This window comes from Procambarus clarkii, chromosome 6 (assembly GCF_040958095.1).
Source record: "Procambarus clarkii isolate CNS0578487 chromosome 6, FALCON_Pclarkii_2.0, whole genome shotgun sequence".
NCBI classification, from domain to species: Eukaryota; Metazoa; Arthropoda; class Malacostraca; order Decapoda; family Cambaridae; genus Procambarus; species Procambarus clarkii.
The window spans coordinates 46,848,977-46,876,736 of NC_091155.1; the positions used below are offsets into that span (position 1 = coordinate 46,848,977).

Below are 27,760 nucleotides of genomic sequence, written 5' to 3' on the forward strand. Positions count from 1 at the left end.
CGAACCCATGACATAGCGCTCGCGGAACGCCAGGTGAGTGTTAACTATAAATAGTTCAGTTATGACTGTATAATTAATAAGACCTGAAGAACTATTAATGCACTCAGTTAAATAATTTCAGTAAATGACTAGTTAAGAGTAAGTTAAAAATTAAGTCAGAAAATGAAACAATGAGACTTAGGATACCTAGCCCCACTAGTTGACAGGGGGTTAATTAAGTTAATTCACTGGGAGTGATAATAAGGCGAGACAAACCACATTGGGAGAGGAAAGTGTTGAGGTTCTCTTCTTTAGTAATTGTAAACATTTTGCCCTCTGCGGTTTTTCTCACCTTTATCAGTCCATCTCTAACGAAGCACTGATGAATCGCATCTGGGTTTTGTTGACGGATTTGACGCAGGCGGTAGAGGAGTTGCTGTCTGTTCCTAGTCAAGCACTCGTTGATGTATAATCCCTTCCGTTGGGATGCAGCTGTCCGGACTAGATGGGATTTCGTGAACTGGGAAGACAGCTTCAGGCGAATTTTCCGCTGGTTTTGACCTGATGGATTCTTTTTGCCTACTCTGTAGGCAGCAATAACGTCAGTTTTGTTTAGAATGAGCTGCAATTTGTTTTTTAAGAGATCCTGAGCTATTTCGACACAATTTTCACCTTCATGTTCCACAGGTATATCTTGGGACGACACAATAACAGAGTCTAGCAGCTTTTGCTGGTCTTGTTCATCCTGGGAGACGGAACGTTGGGCTGAAAATGTACTGATACATGCAGTCATTTTGCTGAGAGCTTCCTCCTGTTTTTTTATGGCTTCGTCAGTTTTCAGAAGGTTGTTTTCCTCACGGAGATCATTCAAATCATGCTGTAGTTGGTCTTGGCTAGCCTTGCAGTTTCTAATATCCTTGCGGAGGAGGGTTATTTCTTGTTGTTGTTGTTGGAGATTAGCGCGGTTCGCTAGATTCTCACTTAGAAGACTGAAGATGATAGTATTTTGAGACTCGAGGACTAGGCACAACTTTTTGAACCACTGATTCTCGGTCCAGTTAGTGAATTCCTTTGAAGGACCGAAAGCTCGCTTGAGTTGCTTAAACTGGGATGCTAGCATGTTCATAGGAGAGGGTTGAGAGGACTCTGCTCCCTTGCTCAATGGGGTGGAGGGGAGGGCAGTACCGCCGCCCCAGACCCCAGAGCTTCTAGACGGAGAAACCCGAATATTGTTAGAGTTGGCCGGGATGGATGCCTTGTTAAGGGGTTTGTTGTCCTTATTTCCCTGCACAGTCACATTTTTAGGAGACATGATTGGTTAGAGTGGACTGGGGGTATATATTGTGAAGAAACTTGCGTCAGGCAGCGCGGTGGCGGCATCATGCACTGGTACTCACAGCCGTAGAGGATTGTTTTGAAACTTATTTGAGATGGAATGAGTTGATTTTGGTCGGTTACTTTGGTTTTGCTATAACATGCTTGGACTCCATGTACTTAGCTGCCTGTGGGTGGCGGTCTACATCATCTGGCGATAGTTTAACCCTTAAACTGCGCATGGCGTATATATACGCCCTGAGTAACATGTCCCATGGTGCGCATGGCGTATATATACGCCATAGCGTGCCAGGCCTGATTCAAATGACCTGCGGCTACACAGGGTTCACAGTAGCCTCCTCAGGGCTCTTGTAAACAGATGCCATTTTAGAGAAAATCGTGGGCAATATTCTCAGGTGTGAGAGGCACAGTACTGTTGGAGCAACCAAGGCCGGCGCACGCAGCATGAGCGAACAGCATTGCTGTTCAGCTTGTGACCACAGCATCGCTGAAAAAAGTTAAAATAAATATATAATGGTTATTATTTAGCGATGACAATATTACAGATGACCCATGACTGTGATATAAATAACCAGGGTTGTGATAATAGCAGGATTGTTGTAATAATTAGCGCTGTGGGAGGAGTGATGCTGAGAGATGGAGGGAGACAGCATCGTTTACTGACTGTGTGGCTAGCTGTTATTGTTTGCATTCACCATACCAGGTCAGTGGTTCTCTATGGTGAACACAAATGTAGATACTTATATATAATGTGTGTATTAGTGTAATAACAGCAAAAGGATTATGCTGGGAGGAGCCATATGGGTGACGGAGGTGACGTCGTCTGCACGATTTGTCTAGCTGTTTAGAGGCTGGCCACTAAGCTCTTTGGGCGCACTACAAGCTTAGGTGTACAGTTACGGTGCATAAAACATGTAGATATTTATATATAATATGTGTATATAGTGTAATAACACTGCAATCAGTATTGTTGGGGTAGAAAGTTTAGTGCGTGTGACCTTGAAAGAGTGAGGGAGCCGTCATCTGTGTATAGCGACGACTCTTAGTGCCTGAACTAACTATATCAGCTTAGCTGTACAGTTGTGGTGAACAAAATATATACATACTTATATATAACGTCTGTATATAGTGTAATAACACCACAAATGGTATTGTTGGGGGAGAAAGTTTAGTGCGTGTGTTGAGGGAGTGGCAGCGAGTGGCTGGCTGGTGTGTGGCGGTAACTCTTCGTTGCTTTTCGACTCTCAATACCAACTTAGTGGTTCGTTATGGTGACCAAAACATGCAGATACTTATATATAACCTGTGTATAGAGTGTAATAGCAGCAAAACTATTTGTTTATTGTATTATAAACATAATAATTGAATCACTAATATGCACATCATACTTTTGAATATAGCGATTATTCACCACTTTTATTATATAAATATATTACAATACACACTGTTGAATAATATTACTGCAAAAAAACTAAGAAAAAATCAATCGGAGCCATTGAAATAATTAGGTAATAATATCTTTGTGGCAACTCCCATCTGTCAGCGCGGGTGACGCTGACCAGGTCTAATGACCGCTCTGTCAATGCTCACTTTTTGCCAGACTTCCTCGGTCAATTGCGCCCAAAATATGTCACCTACGTTTTTTTTTTCCGTGCTCAGGGGACACAAATTAACATGTTTAAAGGACGAAAAAAAAAATTTTGAATTTTTTTTTTCTTGCGCACAGGGGTGTAAATGTCCCCAGGACCCCTGAGCAGTGTAAGGGTTAAGGGCTGATATACAGCTTAGAGTGAGGAGCGTAACGTGCACTCAACCGCGTCAGACGACCAGTGAGTGATTCTCAAATGAAAGAGTGTCCCCTACTGCAGATATGACATTTTGGAAGAAACACTAGTCGATCGCGGATTGGCCGACTTAGGTCATGGGCGACCAATCAGGGCCCGCCGTGACGTCACCAAGTGCCCCTGGCGGCGCCAACGTCAGAGTTGACCTGACCGTGAAGGCGAGAGGACGCACCTCGGTCAGCTCTCAAGGATTTGAGGCTCTACAAGCCTTTCTTAGTGGATTAGAGCTGGCTATCGCAGCCCATATTATGTATTGGAGACCCCGCGCTTCTGGGAAGCAAAAAGGAACCAAGTTTATTGAGCAAAAGAGTGCCAAACTTGGAAAATATTCGGCGACGACGCTGGGCGGCGACGCTGGACGTTGAGGGCCTGGAAAGGTCTGGTGGGCAGGCCTAGCTGTGACCGGGTCTCACATCCACTGAGGGTTTTGGAAGGACGACACCGTTCCTAGGACAAGGAGCAACGCCTTGTGGAAGGGGCGAGTGTGGGAAAATAGTGATAAGCTCAGTGCCCATCGATGAACCAGGATTGGGGTAGCTGAATCTCAGGGATTGGAACGGCGACAACGCGAAGGCTCCACGACACCTGAGTACCTGTGGAACGTTTCTGGATCGTCAAGGATCGATTCAGGAAGCGTGGGAACCTCACACCATCGAGGGACAGGCGTCGTGAGCCAGGAATGTAAGGTAGATCATATTCCCTCCCATTTCCCCTTGTGTGAGTAGGCTAGTTATGCCACAATATTTACTTATGTATGTGGAAATAGGACATTAATACTTTAGTAGTAGAATAGGCTGCAAGGCAGCTTGTGTCCAGGACTGTCAGAGGGGACAGTGTGTATGGATGGCAGGACAGTGAAGAAGAGGCGCCGACGTGGTGAAAAGGCCCTCCTGTGAGAGAGTGTGGGACTCCTGTCTTTCTGCCCAGTTGAAGGAGTGTTGGAGGTCGTGGAAGAAGAGGCTGACGATCTCCAGACTTATTATCCTTATTTCCATATTCATGTATTACTTGTGATTGTATGTGTGTTCATGTAATTTGCGTCAGTAAATTCACACATTTTATCATTGTGTTTAAGTGTGCCTCCATTTATAATATTTCTCTATGAGCATACACGAAGGTTATCATAGTACCACCTAGAGAACACTACGTTCTCTATAGAAGTTCTTATTGCCTGGAGAGTGGTAAAGACAGCACGGACCTATATAAAAGTGTACCTTAGCCATCCGATCAGTATCAGTGCCTGAATGGTGGCAACTAGTAACGTGGTGGCTAGAGAGAGGTAAAGCCACACAGACCTTCCTGGGAGAGTACCCTGGGCCGACAGTCTAGTAGCAGATCTATGGGAGTAGCAATCTTCTGGCTACAAACAATATATAATACACCCACTGAACTGCATTGCTGGGGTGCAGATATAATAACCCAGGTGGCGACCTTGTTAAGAAGAAGATAGAGAAGGCAGGCAGGAAAGGAGTTCCTGCAGCCTTTTGTCTGGCAGGCAAGGCTCAGGGAGGTTATGGTTATAAGGTAAGCCTGAGTCTTCCTTCACTCCTCCACAGGTCTAGGCCGGAACTGTTAACAGCAGTTTCCCCGTGTTTGACTGAAGGGCTTCCAGGGTGAATCAGTGGCACCCCCTTTTGTGGTGGAAGCAAAGACCTGCGGAGGTGGGCATTGTTGGTCCTCTCCTGTGTGACCAAGGAGACTCCGGTGAATCCCGGGAGTCGGAGGGGCTGAGTATTCGGCCTTTTGAGCCCCTAGCAGCTGAGTGCTAGCAGAGCCCCGGCCCACCCTCCACGTGACACTGTTTACTGCCTCCTGACACTTTTGGGTAACATAGTCCATCATACCCTGTACAGACTTATCTCTGAGGTCTGTGTCCCAAGGTATTTCACTTAGGAAACTTCTCATCTGTTCATAATTCCCCTTTCGGTATGCCAGCCTTTTGATTCCTAGTTCTTTTTTGGGGGAGATAAGTCCTAGCTCTACCAGGTACTCAAAGTTCAATACACTGTGGTCACTCATTCCCAAGGGCTCTTCCATCTTAACTTCCCTTATATCCCACTCATTTAGGGTAAATATCAAATCAAGCATTGCTGGTTCATCTTCTCCTTTCATTCTTGTTGGTTCTTTGATGTGCTGGCTTAGAAAGTTTCTTGTTGCCACGTCCAGCAGCTTAGCTCTCCATGTTTCTGGTCCTCCATGCGGGTCTCTGTTCTTCCAATCTATCTTCCCATGGTTGAAGTCTCCCATAATTAGTAGTCCAGATCCATTCCTGCTAGCAACAGAAGCTGCTCTTTCTATTATGTTAATGGTGGCCATGTTGTTTCTATCATATTCCTGTCTAGGTCTTCTGTCATTTGGTGGTGGATTATATATGACTACGACTATAATTTTTTCCCTCCATTCGTTACGGTACCTGCTATGTAGTCCCTGAAACCTTCACAGCCCTGAATATCCATCTCCTCAAAATCCCAGCCTTTTCTTACCAGCAGAGCTACACCACCCCCACCTCTTCCTTCCCTCTCTTTCCTCATAACATAATAGTCCTGTGGGAACACTGCATTTGTTATCGTTTTCGTGATCTTTGTTTCTGTGAGGGCTATTATGTCTGGGTTTTCCTCTAGTACCCGTTCTCCAAGCTCATTTGCTTTATTTGTAATTCCATCTATGTTAGTGTACATCACTTTGAGGCTCACTTTCTTCTGTCCCTTCTCAAATCGCCTCCTTGGTGAGTGTTCTGCTGGTGGGGGAGGCTGTTCCATGGGTGTGAGGACCTGTGAGGTGGATAACAGAGTCTCAGAGGATACTGGGATGAGGGGCGGGGGATCCAGTGAAGGGGGAGGGACAGGGAGGGTATGGGGTGAAAGAGGAGGGAGGATGGGAAGGAAAGGGGGGGAGGGAGGGAGGACTCGGGAGGAGGGGAGGGGTAGAAGGGTGGGGATTGGGTGTGGGGGGAGGGAGATTTGGCTGAACATTTGAGTGGGGGCAGGGAGGGTTTGGGGTAGGGGGGTTTTCTATGCAGAGGGTGGCGGGGTTGTCCTTCCTTCTGGTGTTACTGGATAGCTGGTTGTGGGTTCCCCCCTCGCCTCTGGGGGTGTTGTGCTGGGAGCTGTGACTTCCTGGTTTTCCCCCTTTTGCCCTGCGCCTCCTCCTTGCTTCTGCCGCCACGGCTCTCTCCTCCCTTGTCATGTCTCTCTGGAGGAATACATTTTTTAATTTTCCCACTTTTTCAGGGAGCTCTTCCTTGATAGGATCTTCTCCTTTGTGCTCTCGTTTGCAAACACTATCTTTATCATTCAGTCTCGGTCTTTGTTGTACCAACCTAGCCTGAAAACCTTCTCAATGCTATGCTCAGCTCCTTCCATGTCTAGTGCCTTTAGTACTTCATTCACTGCTGCTTTGTCCTTGTCATTCCACTCTGTCCTATTAGAGCCTTCCTGCTCTTTAATACCCACAGCAACCACTGATCTTTCCAGCAGTTGGCTAGTGGAGTGTGCCGCCTCCTGTGAGGTGGCTGCTGTCGGAAAATCCGACAGCATTTAATATATCATACAGATAATAGCTGTGTTGTATAAACAAGTTAACCATAGAAAACGTAACTTGTAGTGGAATTACCGTCTATAGAAAATGGGATATCATCACCACATACTATTATATTCTCCACCTATTATGGTGGGAAATATTCTTAAATACATTAGTCTTTGGACTTTACCATCATAAAAACATCTTATATAAATTAACTTAATTATCAATATTAAAGTAGAGTAAATGTGACCCTTCTATCACTTTCTGAAATCTGGGCAATGTAAGCCAGGCGTCAGGGAGGAAGGAGGGAGCCATTGTTGTGTCACATCCGAGACGCGTGGAGCAAATTCGGCTCCTATCATATCTGGACAATGTCGGCCAGGCGTCAATAGTATGGAGTGTTAGATGCAGCCATTGTTTATACTAGACCAGAGGCACACGGGAGCAAATACGGCTCTTGTTAATTTTACTTGGACGTAGTGTTATGGAAGCCAAAGGTGTACCATTTTCAACACGCTGTCAACAAATCAAGTTAAGTGTTCTTTCCGAAACCCAGTATCTTTCATTTATGGCCATTAATGTCATTATATAGGGTGGGCCGGTTAGAGCACGTGGAAGCCTCAAACTAAAGGTAATTAAGCCAGGTCTTCAATGTTCCATGTACAGTTTTCTCTGAAATACTTGTCATATATAGAATCTGGCTTCACAGCTAGCGCCCTTTTGACAGGTCAAGATGAGGAAGCAAGATTTTGTGCACCAGTTACTGGGTGATGGAAGCTACCTCAAAGAGGATAATTTGGTGTCTACACCCTAGTTATACCTGGTGGACTAACCTGCTGTACTATAAGATAAGGAACCTCTTCAATGTATGTAGTCTATTACTGTAGTTTGATTGGCTGCATATATAAATTTAATAAACCCCCCTAATGTGTAGAGGATCGATTTGTGAGATTAAGAGATTATTGCAGAAATACAGTCCGCTTATCATTATACAAATTGCTATCGAAGTATATAAATTAACGTAAATATAAATTCATATAAATTAAATAAATATAAATCTCACAGGTCGGTGCCCACAGCTGCTTTCATGGCCACCTCCATCACTGCAGTCATTACTTCAGTTATTTTTTTTTTAGTATTTCCGCAAATGTGGCTTTTATTGTGGCATTCTCATCCAAAAAACTATTACCTCCTTCTCCCTGGATGGTTTTCTGATTCTCAGCCTCGATACCATTCTCTTTGAAGGCTCTAATCTCCTCCTTTGCTGCTGTCAGCTCTCTTTTCAGGCTGCTTATTTCGTTCTTCATTTCCTGCATCATTTCTTGCATCTCACTCTTGATGTCCTCCAGAAACTGGGCGAACATTTCCTTCATTTCGTCACCTTGGCTTGTGTGTGTGTTTGTGTGTGTGTACATGTACTCACGTATTTGTACTCACCTATTTGTGCTTGCGGGGGTTGAGCTTTCGCTCTTTGGTCCAGCCTCTCAACTGTCAATCAACTGGTGTACAGATACCTGAGCCTACTGGGCTCTATCATATCTACATTTGAAACTGTGCATGGAGTCAGCCTCCATCACATTACTTCCTAATGTATTCCATTTGTCAACCACTCTGACACTAAAAAAAGTTCTTTCTAATATCTCTGTGACTCATTTGGGCACTCAGTTTCCACCTGTATCCCCTAGTGCGTGTGCCCCTTGTGTTAAATAACCTGTCTTTATCTACCCTGTCGATTCCCTTCAGAATCTTGAATGTGGTGATCATGTCCCCCCTAACTCTTCTGTCTTCCAACGAAGTGAGGTTTAATTCCCGTAGTCTCTCCTCAACTGGGGGGACCTTAATTTATTAAGTAATGTTTACATAGCAACTGCTGTACCCCAATAAAAGATGTCGTGTAACATGACTGAGTAGAATACCAGTACTGCAAAGATGCAACTAAGGGAATGAGTCGTAGGACATTAACCGTGCCTAGTGCCGGCTAGCCGAAGCAATGTTGCAGTACTCGCAATCAGCTTAATACTATAATTAAAAACAATGCCAGAGTTAATTGAGTGGAACAGCCAGTACAGTATGTATAAAATATATTCTGTATACACAGAGGGCATAGAAAAGAATAGATAAGAAGTTCCAGGGGTAATGATATGCTAATGCCTAGTTTACATGTAAAGTCTGCAACCCCCAACTTGCACTACAAGAGAGCACTTGACATATGGTAAGTAGCTGCGGGCAGCCGTAGACTTGGGGATCCGGCGCAGCACCCCCACTCCGCAGGCCAGTGAAGCCGGACCCCCACCCCCCGAAGGGCGAGGTGCCCGCTGGCCGCAGAAGTAACTTATCTAGGTAATGGAATGACGTCTTGCCTGACGTAGGAGTGGAACGCATCACTTTTCCACCTGCCAACTGCTCTGATTGCTGCCGGTGCCAGGCCATCCTTGGACATCTGCGTGGCCCTGCCGATTCTGAAGGAGTGCGGAGTATAATCATTTGGAGGCAGGCCTAGCGCTCGAACGGTAGCCCGGAGCACCCATGTGAAATCTTGTCTGGTGACCGGGGCGCCCGATTCGCCTAGGAAGATAGGTCCTGGTTCCATGCCCCGTCGTCTTATGTAGTTCGCCATGGCACGGACAATGCAGTAGTTGTCTGGTCACGGGCAATCGTCGTGCGGGGAGCCATTGGGCCTTGTTGCGCGCTCCCTTAAGTAGTTGTGTGACTAGGAACTGGCGAGTAGGATCCTCCCTACCGTGCAGCTTGAACATGAAGGTGATTGCCGCAAGGTAGGCGCTGAGAGAGTGGAAAGCCAAACCTCGGGACAGCAGCGACTGCAGGAAGTTCCCCAGTGTCGTGGACGAGGCCTTGAAGGGACACTTTCGTCCCCTGTCGTTCGATATATACGCCACGTACTCCGCCCACTTATGTTGATATGCTCGCCGCGTCGCGGGCTGCAGGGAGTCGAGTAGCGTCCTTACAGTTTCAGGGTGAAGTTGCAAGGCAGGAGGTGCTGCGGGATTGCGGTTGGCTTCTCGGCGAGTCCTGCGTCTCGCACGAACGAGGGCGGCAGTACCTGCAACCGGGAAAGAGCGTCACAAACCCCGTTTAACTTGCCCGGGAGGTGAGATGGAAGAAGCGTAATATTATGGGTGGCTATGGGAGAACACTTGAAGTTCTCAAATGGGGGGGACCTCGAAGGGGCCCGCTATGCGCCCCAGGCTCAGTTCCTTGTCGAGCATAGGCCCCACTAAATGTGGCAGGGCTGTAGTTGCTGGGGGGGGGGGTACGAGAGGGAGGGGAGTCCGAGCCCCTTCGTAACTGAGTAGCAAACCCCCCCGGAAGCCTCCAACGACATAGTCCCGGAAGGGGTAACCCACCAGGAGAGCATCAAGTGCTTCTGCGTCCACTGGCGTTGTGACGTGTGTCTTTCTTCCTGCTCTTGTCCTGAGTGGGGCAACGGGAACGATTCTCCTTGGCGGAGGCGACTCGAGGTTTGGCCTGGGGGCACGGGCAGTAGGCAGGGTGTCGCTTGTGGCAGCACGTGCAGTAGTGCTTGTAGGTGCAGGAGGGGACAGAGCAGCCTGCCCCAGTTGCGTGGAAAGAATAGCAGTATCCCGGTGGTAATCCGTAGGCCCGTGCAGTAGAGAGCGAACGTTCAGCTGGGGAGGCGACTGCGCGAGGCACCACCTGAATCCGCTCCTGCGCTGCACGTTGTACCGACCGGATCTCCAGGTCGAGTCTTAGTGCGGTCCAAGGGCAGCCCGACCTCTTCTTGTCCCACCTGAAGGCCTCATCGTACCACATCCAGTCGCCTCGGAGGTTGCGCTTCATGGACTTCACGTAGCGGACATAAGTGAAAAGCGCCCGCCCCTCGGCGGGATGTCGCTCCAGGTAGATTGAAGCAAAGATGTCAAAGCCGTGCCCCCACTGCTCCGGCGTCAGAGGCGGCAGGTTCTTAGTGGATAACTGGGCCTCAGAGGGAGTGGCATGGCGTGTCTCTGAGGGCCTGGCATCGCGTTCATAAGCCAGCAGCTCGCGCAGGTCGATGTACTTCTTCGCCCAGACTTTCTTCCTTAGGGCCAGTGGGACGTGCTCGCCTAGCATGGTGATGGTGTTGCCTCGCGTCCCCCAGGGCTGTCCCACCCAAGGACTGGGGGTAGGGGGGAACGAGCTCTCTCGGCGGTGCTCACCATTGGAGGACGTGCTGGAAGAGCTGTGTTGCCGCCGTGTCGCGTGTCTCCTCGCCCTTGACCGTGGGCGGCAAACAGGGGGGGAAGGCTGTGCGTGTAGGCGGGTTCGTGAGGGCGTCCATGTCGCCCGCTCCGCCGGGGTGCGAAGTCTGTCGTCGTCTCGTATCAGAGGGGGGGCTCCGAGCCTGAGCAATGAGCGTCTGCAGCGTTGCCCAGTCGGCGGCCGAAAGTTGTGGGGGTTGTTCGGCCGCGCCCCGCGTGGCCACGCTGGTTGGGCGTGCATCGTGGATGTGGTCGCCGTCCGAGTCAGAGCCGCACGAAGAGGCCTCCGAGGAGGAGGCGAATCGAGCGGGTTTCACCCTTGCCCTGGGCGGTTGCGTCCTAGCGCCCCTTCGTCGCTGTCCTCTTGTTGATGCCGCCCTTGTCCTCTTCATCACCATGGGGGGGGGGGGGGGCCAGCATCCCCGTACTGCGGAGAGGGGGAAAATATAAGCGGGCAGCCAGGGCAGGACAGGAAAGGAAACATGGCTAAGCATGTAAGCAAGATAACTTATAACCATGTAAAGCAAAGCATGGCAGCAGAAAAAAAAGAAAAAAAACATAAGTAATAACTAAAAGTGAGAAACGGAGAAAGACGAATAAATGGAAGGAGTAAAACTGGATAAGGACATAGAAGTAAGAGAATAAATAATGTATGAAATGGAATGATAAAATAAATGCATAAGTGGGTAGCAGACGAACAGAAATAAAGGCAAAGTAAATAAATAACAGATAAAATGGAAAATAGAAATAACGAAAAGAGGAGCAGAATAACCGGGAAAACAAGACTAGAAACATTAACGCTAGAGAAAGCGTATAAATGTGAGCAGTACAAACAGAGCAAAGGCAAAAGTAATAACTGAAATAAAGTAAATAAATAACGAATGAACGTAGAAACAAACGAATGAAAGTGTGGCAGTATAAGCAGAAAAGGAACAAAAGTAATAACCTAAGTAATTAAATAAATAAAGAATAAAGGGAGAAAACGAATAAAAGGAGGCAGTAGCACAGAATAAGGACATAAGTAAATAAAGGAAATTAATACATAAAGCAGGGTGGAAAATTAAGGGAAACAAAACGTAGTAATAGGCGAGTAAAAGTGGGCAGGACAAACAGGATAAGGACAAAAGTAATATAGCTGTCATAAAGTGAATAAAGAACGAATAAACGTAAAAGAAGCAAACGAAAGAATGTGTAACAGTAAAACGGAATAAGGGCATAAGTAAACTTAATAATAAAATAAATAATGAATAAACGGAGAAAGCGAAAATGGAGGCAGTAGACAAGTGAAAATAAATAAATAATGAGTAAATAAAATAAATATAAGTAAATAAACTCAGAAATAAACTAAAATAAATTTAACAAACTAATTAATTAATACTTAAAATAAACAAAACAAAATGACTAATTAATTAAATAAATAAAAAATATAAATTTAGTAAATAAACTAAAATGAAATGCCAGGACATAAGAAAACTTAATAAAATAAATAATGAATAAAAGGAGAAAGTGAAAAAACCAGCGTTGAATGTAATGAAACGCCATTTTCTGGGTGAGTCCTGGAGGGTCCCCGGAGCTATCCCAGGCTGATATGCTAATGTCAGACTTTGGCATCAGTCATGTGTATGGAGTTCTTAGGCCTACCGGGGACCACGGCCAGAACCTGGCCCCCTCAGAGAGGCAAGGGGAGCAATGGCCTAAAGGAGCCCCCATGTGGTTGGAAGCATTCTATGTCTGCCATCGACCGGAACAGGCACCCAGAAAGGTAAGCGCCTCAAAACAAACCCCTATTCTGGTTAAAATTGCTACCAAAAACCGAACTAGTGGATATAGAACTCCCCAACCGAAAACAAGCAAACTAGTGTGACGTCACACACCGCCGCGCCGCTGTCTGCGCAGCTCCCCCTTCCCCGGGAGGGGGAAAGGGGAGTCCCAGACCCCCCGCGCCGGCTACTCACACCTCAGTTCTTGAGGCTGGATGTCAAAAACGCGAAAAACCGCCGACCGGAGGGAGGGAGGGATGCCGGGGAGCCTCCGGGACTCACCCAGAAAATGGCGTTTCATTACATTCAACGCTGGTTTTCTGGGGGGAGCCCCGTCGGCTCCCCGGAGCTAACTACCCACAGACAGAAAAAAGAGGGACTTACCCGGGAGGCGGTCGTCGCTCACTCCTCAACTCGAAACCGAGACAACTGGCTGCAACCGCCGACCCAAAGCAACACAGGCCCGACGAGGCCCAGGGACATTCACAAGGTAACGAGCAGCCAGGACCCTGTTCGACCGCCAAAATCCCTGCGCCCGAATATCAGACCAAGACATATTCCCAAAGACGGCAGCAAGAGCCGCGAACTTACGAACGTCATGGGCACGGGGATAGACCGCAGGCTGGGTGGACTTAATAACCCTGCGGACGACCTGAGAGACCCGAACCCGCGAACAGGGAAGAAGGGAAACCGGATCAACCCACAGCGCGTCCCCAGACACAGAAGCTGTGGCGCGCAAATAACGGCGAAGCGCCGAAACCGGACACAAAACATGATGCACCCCCGGCCTGACCAACCAAGCATCAACCACCCATGGACCCCTCCGGAACCAACCCATCCTCCGAATAGACAGTACGTTTTAATACTAAGTGTAATAAGTACATTTTCATACTTACGTATTTAGTACATAAATGCACTTACTGGGCTGTTCCAGTTACTGGCTGGCCTCCCTAGAATATTTTCCCCGAAACGAGGAATACGTTTTCTTTAATGTAACGGGTGTGCTGTTTTCTTTTCTTAATTTTTGCGGATACTCAGTCAATTTTGCTTATACTTGTATACTCAGCCCAAATTTTGCCTTTATAATTTAAGGTATCGTGAAAATTGGCCGCTTTTGAGGCAATTAAGCATAGCAGAAGCACAGTCACTGACATTTAAAGGAAAGAAGGAATGAGATAACTATTTAAATTACGATTTAAATCCTTCTAATTTTTGCTCGTTCGTCAATGAGAACTGATGCCAACGCACTGGCCAATAAACTGAATAATACTGGCCAGTAAACAATAGATTGCTTGATTGGTGATTGATGAAGATTAAGCCACCCAAAAGGTGGCACAGCCATGAATAGCCCGTAAGTGGATGCCCTCTCTGAGCCATTACCAGTATCAGTAGATGATACTGGAGATCTGTGGAGGTGCGATCGCACCCTGCCTGACGGGAGATGTCTCCCGTGACTAAACAATAAACTGAACCTATCATAAAGAAGAACGACGACCATTGAGTATATATGAATAAATTATGTTATAATGTTATAAAGTATGATGTTATTACAGAGTGTGTTCCTGTGCCGAAGAGAAAATTTACACCACCATGGGAGGATTGTAATGTAGATGTAGTAATTACTCCCTTGCATAAGAAAAAAAGTATGTATGAAATAGGAGAGCTGAGGGCAATATATGATTGTATAATTAGAAAACTGCCTACGGAAAACACTCTACATGTATATTGTGATGGGTCAGTAGCTAGGGATGGGAAGGCAGGATGTGGAGTCTTGATCAGGGAGTACACTGACATCGGCACTGTAGATACTGTTATTGGACGCCGCTTAACTGACACTGTCTCTTCAACGCAGGCTGAACTCCAAGGAGTATTAGCAGGATTACAGGAAGTAGTCAAATGTGGTAAAAATGCTTGCTTCTTTATTGACAGCAGAGGAGCGTTAGAGTCTTTAAATAGCAGACGCTCAGTATATCAGAATATTGTGATAGAGTGTAGAGAGAATGTTAAGAGACTAGAAAAAACTGGGTATAAAGTAAGATTCATGTGGATCCCTTAACATGTGGGAATACTGTTGAATGAGGTAGTTGATGACATAGCGAAGAGAGCCACTGAAAAAACTCTTGTTGATGTTGTATGTCAGTTAACCTTGAAACAAATAAAAACAAGACTCAAGGTGATTCAGGAGGGTGAAGAAATGATAAAGAGAATGGCAATGGTGGACAGTAGTAACACACTTAAGAATTATTCAATAATAAATACAAATTCGTCCTTCACTTATGGTAAAGGAAAGTCTACTTGGAAGGATTCAATTTACATGAGATTACGATTAGGATATAAATATATCTGGCAATACGGTGTTGATGTCAGTGAAAAAGATAAGGAGTGTAAATTATGTAGTATGCCGTACGCCCACACCTTAGAACATTATGTATTAGAGTGTCACCTTATTGAAAAATATAGAAATAAGGAAATAAATAGTGTACCACATCAAATTGTTTGGATGTGTGATAATGGTATAATAGACAGTATACTTAGGAGCTACAAGAATTTTGCCCCAAGAATGTAACAATTATATGCTGTACTTGCTGTATGCAATGTTAAATGGGATTCTTGTACTGTTATATGTCTATTTGTACTCACTGAATTTGTGCGCCCCTTGAGGGACTTGAAGTAGAGGGGGGTAGAAATAGCCTAAGCTACTCTATCCCTTTGAGATGTATTTATTGCTTATCTCAATAAACATACTTGAACTTGAACATGACGACCATTGACCGTCTAGTGCTCCAACAGAGTGTAACTGTAATTAACAATGCTCAAGTCCTGACCAACAGTCAAATATTTATCCATCAGCCACGAAGCAGAGCGTCTCCCAACATCAACTCTAGTGCAGGGTCCTGTTGAAAAAAAATTTCCGATTTTACATAGGTTTACCGTGACAGACACTAACAATAGTAGCCTTGAAGAGGAAAGGAAATCGGCAGATTGTCGAAGGTTTGCCTTGATATTTTCCAGCTATACAGTACTTTAAAAGAAAAGTTAAAAGATGTTTGACTTTTATCCTTCTGTTTCACCAATATTTACCAACCATCGGGATGAATACTTATATGACACAAACTAGACATATTAGTATGAAAAAGAACTAACAATTCTCCATATAGTAGGACGTGATTCAGTTTTCATGGATATATTCATTTTCGGGTGTTCGACTTCAGTTTGGAAATATGAAAAGGCACAGTTTGGTGCATTCAGATGATAAAGCTTTATGACATTTTTTTTTTTTTTTTTTTTGAGATATATACAAGAGTTGTTACATTCTTGTACAGCCACTAGTACGCGTAGCGTTTCGGGCAGTTCCCTGGAATACGATCCCCGCCGCGAAGAATCGTTTTTTCATCCAAGTACACATTTTACTGTTGCGTTAAACAGAGGCTACAGTTAAGGAATTGCGCCCAGTAAATCCTCCCCGGCCAGGATACGAACCCATGACATAGCGCTCGCGGAACGCCAGGCGAGTGTCTTACCACTACACCACGGAGACTGTAGTGTCTTACCACTACACCACGGAGACATTAATTACAAATGGCATAAGAAAGAAGCAAATATTAGTTATATTTAGAACCTATAACAGAAAATAATTTAAGTAAAACAGTTGATATAAAAAGCTGTATATAATTAATAATAAAAATAATAATAATAATAATAATAATAATAATAATAATAATAATAATAATTTTATTTAGGTAAGGTACATACATAAAGAGATTTTACAAAGTTTGTTGGCTTTATAGATAGAGCTAGTACATACAATGCCTAAAGCCACTATTACGCAAAGCGTTTCGGGCAGGAAAAACATTAATGACTAAAGCTTAAAACTAATGGGTAAAAAGAATAAGATGTGTTGAGTACAAATAAAAATAGAGGTAAAAGAGGGGGGAACATTGTTGAAAAAGCAGCACAAATACAATTACAAATTATTACAGAAAATTACATTCAAACAGCGTTGATTTGAAAAACAAAAAAAACATACATGGGTTGACAACAGAGGGGTAAGGTGAGTTACAGGGATTTTATTAGGTATAGCTTCGTTTTTAACTTAAACAAGTTGTTAGTTTCATCGCAATGAATGTAAACATGTGATCATTCGTTCAAAAACAATAACACACGTGATCCTAGATTTTGCAGTCATCGGGAGAACAAATCCTTCATGCAAACTGCACCTACTACCAAGAAGAAGAAGATCCTAGATTTGGGCATGGTATGTAAAGTTTTCTCGGCATTTATGTAAATAATTCCTTCATATGTAATATTTTACTAATTGAAAAGAATGCAAATGTTTCATTGCTGTTTAGTTAAATAATTTTCAAAAACTTGTTGCAGTATTAAAGTTTTGCTAGTTATGTGTAGGAAGAATATATTTTACTGCATATTGGTATACACATTCCAATACGTTTTTAGTATGCAGCATGTTGTTTTTATCAATTATGTTTTTTATAATAAGCTTCCTAGAAGGTTGTAACAGATCCCATGAGCACCACACGAGAAACAAATACCTATTTGATATTCCAAGAGTACGACTTAGTTAAACTAGAAATGCTTTACAAATCAAGGGACCTCGAATGTGGCCTTCCCAATTATGTTAAAGACTGTACCTCTCCCAACCAGTTTAAGTTAAAAACTAAGTACTACCTAATTAACTCAATGTAACCTACCTCACCCCCAAAATGTCAACCCATCTCTTCTATTTAAAACAATGCTGTTTGTTGACCAAATTGTATTTTACTTTTTTCTGCTATGTTTCACCCCCCCCCTCCCTTTTTTTCCATTTTTTTCTTATTTTTTCTCAACACAATTTTTACTTTAATCTCTTTTAGTATTAAGTTTTAGTCTTAGTGTTTTTCCTGCCCGAAACACTTTGCGTAATAGTGGCTTTAGGCATTGTATGTACTAGCTCTATCTATAAATCCATCTACTTTTGTATCTTACCTTGTATGTATGTACTTTACCTGAATAAATAATTGTATTTGTATTTGTAATAGGTAGATGATACAGAAAGCAGTACAATGTCTGTCACAAATCCTTTTACTGCGGCAGCATTAAGACCACAAGTCAGTAGAATAAATATGCCTGGAAGATCGACCCCAGCCAGCATACTAGCAGGTAAAAAAACATTTAATCAGCTTTTGACAAAATTACAAATAAAGATGTGTTATGTTATGTCATTGTGTTAGGTTAACCTACTTATTATTTCCAATTTGTTTTTTAATTTGTATTAGTATGCAGTACTAGGCTATTGTAACAAATTGGAATGTACAACGTCCAATATTTTTTTGGCAGATTCGTTCTTGGCTCCTGAAAACTATCTTTACTTATCAGATGTACCAAGAATAACTCCGGACAATAATGATGGTATTGTTTATAAAATCATTTGATTATGGTCTTTATAATACATTAATATCAAAATTTACAACCTTGTGTAATACAGTAAGTCTTTGTTTTAACAATAACAACAGAATTTTTTTCCTATGCTCAGCATAATTGGCTTGAAATCCATCATCCCATTATAATTTCTATCACTTTGATCATTGGTTTAGACAATTACATCAAAACATTTAATGTAGCTTCTCTTGCTACAGTTATAATGTATCCTATTGAGAATGTATATTTTTTTAACAGAAGGTCTCCAGACACTAGCAATTTTAGCTAAAGAGAACCTGCATCGTGAATATTTGAAAATAAACTCAGCTCTCCAGAAAAAATGTGAATATATGAAGCGAAGTTTAAATATTGAGGACCTAAATTATCTGAAGCCTTCAAACAAGAAAGGAAAAGGAGAAAATTACTGCAGGATTATTGAAATCAATCAAACACAACGTTCAAACTTATCAGAAGGTAATTTTTTATTTAGTTATTTATTCCATGACCCATGTTTGTGTGTTCCTATATCATAGTATAATGATAGGTTTAATTGCTAGTGTAGATTTCATTTTGCCTCAGACTTAAAATTATTCAGGTTTTTGGTGTTTTATTATTCAAAATTTGTTTATAGATAATCCAAGGTTATAGTCAACTTCTCCTTTGAAAACAGATATTTACCTGAATGCCACAAACTCTAGTAGCCTAGAAGAGTACAGGAAGCCCGCGGCATGTCGAAATTCCCCCATTTGCCTTTATGATCTTTTTTTTGGGTATATTTAGAAATTCAGCACAGTTTTGGCAGTTACAGCTCTGGTGGGTAGGCAGTTCCATGTGTTAATAACCCTCTGGGTCAAAAATAATTTCCTGTTGTCAGCCCTACATTTTGGTTTGTTGAACTTGAAACCGTTGCTTTTTGTTTGTATTACATCTGAACCAAACTAGCCAAACTTTTTTTGATAATGTCATTGACTGCTTCATATCTGGCAATCTTTCCCTGTGTCTTATGACAGATTAGGCCATGGCTGCCATATTGGTCTGCCCTTGCATAGCCGCAAATACACCGGTGTTCGGTGGAGATAGGGGCAGCGATGGTCATAGACAGCAAAAAAATGTAGATAGTTTACAAATTAAAAATAGATGAAGTGTTGTGGAATTACCATACTTAAAGGTTGATTTTCTGCCAAACAGCCCTTCTGCCTGCTTCTCTTTCACCTCCACACATTCAAAGTTCTGACTTCTCAACTAGTGTACCAACATATACTCAAACATATTTACCAGCTGCAGAACAAACACCAAAATCATTGAATTCTGGTACGTCCCTATTTGAACTATGTAATGTAATATAATCTTAGTACCTAGTATCTACTATATATATATATATATATATATATATATATATATATATATATATATATATATATATATATATATATATATATATATATATATATATATCATAGTCTAACTAACACATTACTGAAAGCTGTCAGTTGTTCTAGATGCTTATATAATATGTATAAAATACACTTTTATTTATTACATCTATTTGCTCCTGAAGATTTTCCTGACTAATTTAGAATCCCATATTTCTAAGTACTTGCTGCAGAACTGGAGGAAATTTATGATTCTCAAGCAAGCATTTCTGATTGGCAAAAAAGAAGAAAAAATAGCGAGATTAAATGGGGAGAACGTAGGTCAATGTTGTTTAGCTGGACATTGTCGAAGTTGGGTGTTCCAGATAAAGGTAAATAACATCTTTAGTGTGTAATTATGGATAAATTTCAATGTAATTATGAAATGCATGATTAATGTCAATCTCTGAATACACTTAGATGTTTGTCATTTTTAAACTTGGTATACAATATTTCTAAATCCAGTATTACCGTTCAAAGTACATAATTACATTATTTTTTGGAAAACCAGGCAAATGTTGTGTACAATGTAGAAGTTGTGAGGCAAGCATAAAATGTGAAGACTGCTTTCATTTTTTGTGTCATAAATGTGATCAGCAGCAGCATTTTGTAATACCTTTCCACCAGCGATTCTGCTGGAAAAATGGGTTCTTCGAGCCTTTAGACCCAACACAAACTGTGTGTTCAGATGGGAATGTCATTCACTGGAGTAAGTAATGTACCTGTAGTCTGTTTCTTATACTCTCATTTCTATCCTGAACCAAGCAGTGTTTTAAAATTTTATTTAGTTCATGTAATTTTTTTAGTAGTTTTTGTATTGGTCATCTTCCTCATTAATTATTGATTACCTCATTAATTACAGATTTTTAGTTAAATAAATGAATTTTTATTTGTTATTAAATATAAATCTTTCATGTAACTCCAGTTAATGCTAAAAAAATTGTTAGTAATTTAAAATGTAATGATTGAAACATGTATTTATTTTGCTGCATAGCTGATCTTGTAAATTTATTTGTTACCAGAGCCTGTTGTACCAGCACATCCACCTAATTCCTGCCCGAACTGCAGTGAGAGCAAGTTCACAACTTTAAGCTCCAATAATTTGTGCATCTTTGTAACTTTAAGTGGTAGGTTACTTTAAGAAACATTTATTTGATACTAGTATTGGTAGCGGGCATTGCTCAGGTGACCCAGGCTACAGTCTTCATCAATATAACCATTTATACTTCACTCTCTTTACCACTGTATCTTCACTTATGAAGACGTATTTATATCACATACGTATTTATAACCATACAGAGAATTGTTTATTGGTTGGTTTACACATATATTGATAGCCACACTTGAATCCCTTGCCAAATAAAATTGTTTTACTTCATTTTTTTTATTTTTTTTTGTGGGGGGCAGGAAGGTATGATCTGTATACCCCAATATTTAGGTGCAAGTGCGGATATGTAGATGAAGAACTTGGGAAAGCCATGCACCAGTCTGGTTTTTATTCAACTGGGAGAAATAGTAGCACTTTCTACAGCATAAATCTATTGGATTCCTGGCATTTTCTCAAGAGAAGCAGCCCTGGAACTTCTCTTCAGGCATTAGTTAGTGCACTGGAATTATTTGGTGCTTCTCGAGGGCGTGTAAGTTTTCATACCATTACTGTTTTAATAGTGCAAGTATTAAATTGGTGTATAAACTTAAAAACTAAGTTTGTTACTAAGCAAATGCATTGTCATTATTTAAGAAATAGGGTTAAATATTATTAAATTAATAAATAGCATGAATATTCTAAATATATATTTTATATATGTCTAATATCATAAGAAATGGAAATGGATTACCAGTCTTTAACAATTTCTCTTTTTATGTAATGCTCATGTAAGTTTATTTTCATTTCCTGCAGGTATTTATAGTCTGTTGCTTAACATGCCACTGCTTGGCACTTTTTGATAATTACTTACACACATTTTACATCTTAGCATGGTCCCATCAATTTTGAGACAACAAAAAGAGTCTTCTTTGAATGGCGTTTCCATCAGTATGAACTTGGGAGAATAAAAGGAGAATTTGACAAAGGGTGCCCTGCATGTGATACAACACCTGTGGCTGTACATATTGATGGCAACAAGAAACTGTATCGTTACAACAAAGTTGGGACGTAAATATTCAAGTTAAAATATTTAATGCTGCTCATTATTGTTAAGGTATAATGTAAGGTGTAGTAATATGTTTGTAGTACTATAAACACAGCACTGTATAATATTTATATAGCGTCATGCAACTTTTAATCAGATTTTTTTATTGTTAACTGATTACACCTTTATTACTTGCCTTTCAACTTCAGTTGAATTTTTTTATTTGGACTAAGGCTTTACTAATTAAAAAATATTTATTTCACTATATACATTCATTTAGATTAGGAGGGATTATGATGTGAATGCCAGCTTGGGTAGTTGAATTACTTTTAAGTGAAATGATGTTTAACTGTCATCAAAATGTCTCACACAATGAACATTCATTAATTTAATATCATTCCAGAGGGATCAGAAACTCATATTATTCTGGTGGTATCTTCGCTTGTGACAAATAATAATAATAATAATAATTAATAATAATTTTTATTTAGGTAAAGGTACATACATAAAGAGATTTTACAAAGTTTGTTGGCTTTATAGATAGAGCTAGTACATACAATGCCTAAAGCCACTATTACGCAAAGCGTTTCGGGCAGGAATAGAAGTTCAAGATCACGTTTCCACTATTCAGAACCTTAAAACTCAAGTAAGAATATTTTTACATCTGTTCGAAAGCCTAAAAATAGGTTTTCAAATAGAAACCTAAGACCTAATACCAGGTTTTTACCCATACAATATTTGAAGAGTACCTTTATATATTAGCTTGAGACATTATCAATAATGTATATTAATTGGACGGTTCCTAACTATATCATGTTCAAAAAAATCTGTAAAATATATGGAATGCATATTGAATGATGAAAAATTTTACATAAAAAAAATTACATTTATATATGACTAATATATATATATATATATATATATATATATATATATATATATATATATATATATATATATATATATATATATATATATATATATATATATATATATATATATATATATATATATATATATATATAATTTTACTTTTGTCCAACAGAGTAGCCATATGTGTGGAGTGTCGACATTGAAAGCTGCCAAAAATAAACCTGTTTCATTTAGAAGTTTGGATGAAACCCGCATAAGCATATGGCTTCCTGTCGACATGGAATTATTCTTGCTGCATTAAATATGTATCAGGGAGAGCTCTACAGTTATGCCCACTATTTGCAAATGAACCGTTTACAAAATGTGTCCTTCATATGCCAGGATATCATCTGTAAATACTGGCCTTAAAGATTTCATCAAGAGAACAGAAGTTCTCACTTGGGCAAGGAAAGCCTTTTTTAGGAGTCCTACATGCCAAAGGACATTCTTGGTATTGTCAGGTAAATAATCTAATACTGTAATAATATTTTGACTTCGTTTTACTGTAAGTTGGAAAATATAATTTCTTTTAAACTCTTATATGTAAGGATTTATCTATGTTAAATGCAAATTGTTAATACAGTAGGTAGTTTTTAACAAACGTTATGCTATTATGTCAAAGGTTTTGTATGGAGGGCGGTGGCAAGAAGGAAGTGGCCTGACATCTGGGGAGGAAGCAGAGCAAGTATTTTCCTACCTTTCAAGATATAACAACAACACTAAGAACATGCTTAAAGCTGGTATGTGTTAATTTTTGTTTAATCTAGTTCTAAATTTTGTACCTTTCAATCAAATCAGTACAATGGTAATATTTGATGGTTACATATATCCAGATAATGTTATAAAATAATATAAGAATATAGGAAATTGCAGAAAGGCATTTTGGCTCATATAAAGTAGCATTATACTCATATGCAACCAACATATACATGTATAATTCTTGTTTGAAAAATCAAGTTGTCCCTGTTTTTATGCTTTCTTTCACATCCTGATATTTTTAATCTTATTACTCTACCACTATTTTTGAGCTCTTTGTTTCCTCTGAAATAACAATTAATTCATTCCACTTAAGACAGCATCAATATCATCATCCTTTTACTTTCCAATCAGTATTTTGAGACACACAGCATTAAGATGTCAATGAATAACTAAATTTATTTCCACAGAGCGTACAGAAGAACTGACAGAGGGGGCAGTCTTTTGGAATCACAGAAAAATTAATGGAATGCCTCGGGCATTAGTTGCCAGATTCAGAAAGGTATTAACATATGAATTGTTCTATACAATGAAAAATAGAATTATATATAAATATACAATGAATCAAGTGTATATACATGTTTTTATTTATCTTTAATCTTATTATAAGACACTAATGGTATTTTCTTCTCATAGACAAAGTAAAATTGGATAAAAACCCACTTGTGTATTTGGGAAATTTATGTAAAGAATTACACCAAGTCTTTCACACACTCCTTGGTGCTTTGTCATGGTCTGAATCTGAAAAACACATACTCAGACCTTGACAAAGCACTAAGGATAGTTCAAAAGACTTTGTTTAACTCTGAACATAAATTTTACAATAAATATGATGGCATTTATTTTTAAATAGGCCACAGAGACAGCTGCAGCAGTTTCAAATGAGATTCACAGGCTTAATGTCCCAGAATCTGTTATTGAGAAATGGAGATCAGAATTACTGATCATTGCAAGATCCTTAAATAACAGATCCTCTGCCAATAACATTGAACATACTATCGAGGCATATGGAGAGAATATAAGGCATCGCAAAAATCAGATTACCACTTATGCAGGTAGACATTAATTGCTTTTTTGTTTGTTCACTGAAACCTAAACATTAATACAGTACACAGTTGTTAAATTAGTTTTTCTATGTAAAATACTATTGGTGCAAATCAAATATTTGATAACAACCTGAAACTTTACAGTTTCATCTAAAATGAGAGCTGTATTGAGAAACAAAAATGAAGTTGAGAAACAAAAACTACGAGATCTCATAAAAATCTACAATCAGAACCATCCGGATTTGTCTGAAGCAGATGTTTTAACTGGCATCCTTCCATGGCACAATTTATTGCTTCATCAAAACACAAGTGGTATTTACACAAGATCTAATGATTCATTAGTTTTCTCAGCATTTTCAAATATTTATATATTATTTGTATTAATTGTACTTTTATATATGGAAAGACTGCAATACCATTAAATTGAGTTTGTTTTCTAAAGGTAAATTTTATAGATACAATTTTTAATGATGTTTAATTCACAAATGATTCCCATTATCATAATTTGTCAATCACATACTGTATTTTCATTTTGCATTATAGTGTCCCTGACTGAAAAAAGAAGTGCAGTGGAAAAGTTTGAGCTCCAGAAGAGATGTAGAGAGGAGGAATCACTAACCATTCAAGAAATGATAACATGGTTACAGTACTACAAAAAGAAAAGGGACAAACTATCCGAGTATATTCAAGAATTACAATGTGATTCTTTCCCTTCATGTCTCTGCAAGGTAAGAAATTCAAAATACTTTTTGCAATTTAGATCTTCAAAACACTCAACTCACTTAAATGTGTTCAAGTAGTCAGAGTAATATTGCCATCACCTTTCACATTTAAACTATGAAACACTTCCATTTTCAAGAGTGGTACTGTGGAGAATATGGCTTTTATTATTATTTGTATCCTTTTGTTTTACTTAATCTATACTTTTATATATTTGCATTATGTACAACTAAATAGGTACAGTATATATTTGACTCTAAGATGTTTTAAATATTATATTCCAGGATTCTAACACGTACACCATTGAAAACCCAATTCTGTCAGAAGAGAAACGTGGATTATTGGCTCTTCTCAATCAGGGTCAAAAGCAATGTGCTGACAAGCTTACTGAAGCCAAACATTTATTTAGTTCCTACCAGCCAAATGAGGTCTATGAGCCTTTCTTGGAGCTCTTAGAAAGTGATGAAGATGAAGACATGTATTTACAAAATGAATAGATACAAATGAACAAATCCACAAGGGCCATGATGAGGGTTCGAACCTATGTCCGAGAGGATCCCACACGAGCCTTAATGGACTGTGTTACGACATGGCAAAAGTATTCCAACCGGGAGTTCAACTGACCTCAATCATAGATTTAAGGCATCACGCTATTGTGATTTCTGTGTTTAACAAATAGATACAAGATAGGCTTTTAAATTTTTAAATTTTTACTTACCTACTTTTGTCCTGTTGCTTGGTTACATGAATTGACCACACAAATTATGTTGCTTAGTTACAGAGATTCTTATAACTACATGAATTTTGTTGTTCATTTATAAGCCCATTATGTGCCTCTAAAAATTTCCACTGCCACTCACAGGATGGGTATGTTGTGCATAATAAATAAACTAAACTAATATTTTATATGCATATACTTTTGTCTTTTAATACAATAAAACTGGAATCAGCTTTCAGCCTCTGATTCTGCTATTGAGTTCAATAGGTTCTTCTCTTCCATTGGGTCATCCCTTGCAAATGATATTCCATCTTCCTGTACTGATGTTAATGACTATCTTACAGGTAACTATCCACAGTCTCTGTACCTAAAGCCTACTAGTTCCACTGATGTCAATGAAATAATCCTTTCCCTTAAAACCAAGTCTAGTGCCCTCGAGGAGATACCAACTTTAATTTACAAAAAAGCCTCCAGATCTCTAGCCCCTGCTATTGCATTGCTCTTCAACAAGTCACTTGAACTCCAAACCTTTCCTGACATTCTAAAAAAAGCAAGAGTAACCCCTGTCTACAAATGTGGTGATCTCACTGATGTTAACAACTACAGACCTATATCAATCCTGCCTAACTTGTCAAAAATATTCGAAAAGCTAATCTACAAGCAGCTTTACTCTTTTCTAGCCAAATACAATATACTTAGCTCTTGTCAATATGGCTTCAGACCCAAAAAAAGCACTAACGATGCACTTATTAGTATGCTTAACTTTATTCACGCAGCTCTTGATAAAAAGGAGTTTCCTGTTGGGTTATTTGTGGACCTGCGTAAGGCTTTTGACACTGTCAACCATCAAAACCTTCTTCTTAAATTACATCATTATGGAGTCAGAGGACACTCCCTGCAATACCTCAAATCTTATCTTACTGACAGGCTCCAGTATGTTTCTGTGAATAATACAATTTCTCCCACCCTACCCATCAACATTGGTGTTCCTCAGGGCAGCATACTTGGCCCTCTCCTCTTTCTCATCTACATTAATGACCTTCCAAATGCCTCCCAACACCTCAAACCAATTCTATTTGCTGACGACACAACCTTCATTTACTCCAGTCCTGACCCCCTTGCTCTAAATGCCACAGTAAATACTGAGCTAAATAAAGTCCATCTTTGGCTAACTGCCAACAAACTCACCCTTAACATTGACAAAACTTTCTATATTCTGTTTGGCAATAAATCCTCTAATCAGATAAATCTCAAAATAAACAATACCCAAATTTGTAACAAATTAGATGGCAAATTCCTTGGCGTTCTCATTGACCACAAGCTGAATTTCCAGGGTCACATTCTAAATATATCAAAAAAAGTTTCAAAAACTGTTGGCATTCTTTCTAAGATCAGATATTATGTACCCCGCCCTGCCCTGGTTACTCTCTATTACTCCCTCATCTATCCATACCTCAACTATGGTATTTGTGCTTGGGGTTCTACTACCCAAAATCATTTACGTCCTCTTATTACCCAACACAAAGCTGCTATTAGGACAATATCCAACTCTGGCCCCAGACATCACTCGGTACCCTTACTCAAATCTCTGAATATGTTAGATATTAAGTCACTGCACATTCTCTCTTGTGTATTATACATATATAAAACGCTGAACTGTAATGCCAATCCTGACCTCAAAAGCTTCATTGAAGGTTGTAACAGAACCCATGAGCACCACACCAGGAATAAATACAGTTTTGATATTCCTAGAGTACGACTTAATCAAACTAGAAATGCTCTACAAATCAAGGGACTCAGAATGTGGAATGACCTTCCCTACCATGTTAAAGACTGTACCTCTCTCAACCAGTTTAAGATAAAAACCAAACACTACCTAATAAATTCCCTGTAACCCTCCTCACTCCTTTATTGTCAACCCATGTCTGTTATTTTATTATTATTATTTTTTTTTAATCAACACTGTTTGTCAACCTATTGTATTTGTGT

The 27,760-nt window shown here is 40.3% G+C and overlaps 2 protein-coding genes and 1 long non-coding RNA gene across 5 annotated transcripts; all 3 read left to right on the top strand.

The window, feature by feature from the left end:
* Window positions 1-16,877: 16,877 nt before the first annotated feature.
* On the top strand, window positions 16,878-18,056 carry LOC138355103 (uncharacterized). The gene is made up of 3 exons (XR_011223826.1): window positions 16,878-16,915; window positions 17,697-17,817; window positions 17,995-18,056. It is a non-coding gene; the product is annotated as an uncharacterized lncRNA (long non-coding RNA).
* A 236-nt stretch (window positions 18,057-18,292) lies between these two features.
* LOC123749394 (uncharacterized) lies at window positions 18,293-20,651 on the top strand. 2 transcript variants are annotated; one of them, XM_069309803.1, is made up of 3 exons: window positions 18,293-18,549; window positions 19,264-19,386; window positions 20,510-20,651. In XM_069309803.1, the coding sequence occupies exons 1-3, from the start codon at window positions 18,315-18,317 to the stop codon at window positions 20,626-20,628; spliced, it is 477 nt and encodes a 158-aa protein (XP_069165904.1). In that variant the 5' UTR covers window positions 18,293-18,314; the 3' UTR covers window positions 20,629-20,651. The 2 variants fall into 2 exon arrangements, 1 of the variants encoding a protein (XP_069165904.1); XR_011223832.1 differs by lacking the exon at window positions 20,510-20,651 and adding an exon at window positions 19,670-19,924 and having other exon boundaries at window positions 18,362-18,549.
* A 3,082-nt stretch (window positions 20,652-23,733) lies between these two features.
* Window positions 23,734-25,993, top strand: LOC138355116 (uncharacterized). 2 transcript variants are annotated; one of them, XM_069309815.1, is made up of 4 exons: window positions 23,734-23,789; window positions 24,141-24,342; window positions 24,877-25,061; window positions 25,338-25,993. In XM_069309815.1, the coding sequence occupies exons 1-4, from the start codon at window positions 23,757-23,759 to the stop codon at window positions 25,548-25,550; spliced, it is 633 nt and encodes a 210-aa protein (XP_069165916.1). In that variant the 5' UTR covers window positions 23,734-23,756; the 3' UTR covers window positions 25,551-25,993. The 2 variants fall into 2 exon arrangements, with proteins under 2 accessions (XP_069165916.1, XP_069165922.1); XM_069309821.1 differs by lacking the exons at window positions 23,734-23,789; window positions 24,141-24,342 and adding an exon at window positions 24,355-24,645 and having other exon boundaries at window positions 25,338-25,670.
* Window positions 25,994-27,760: the final 1,767 nt, after the last annotated feature.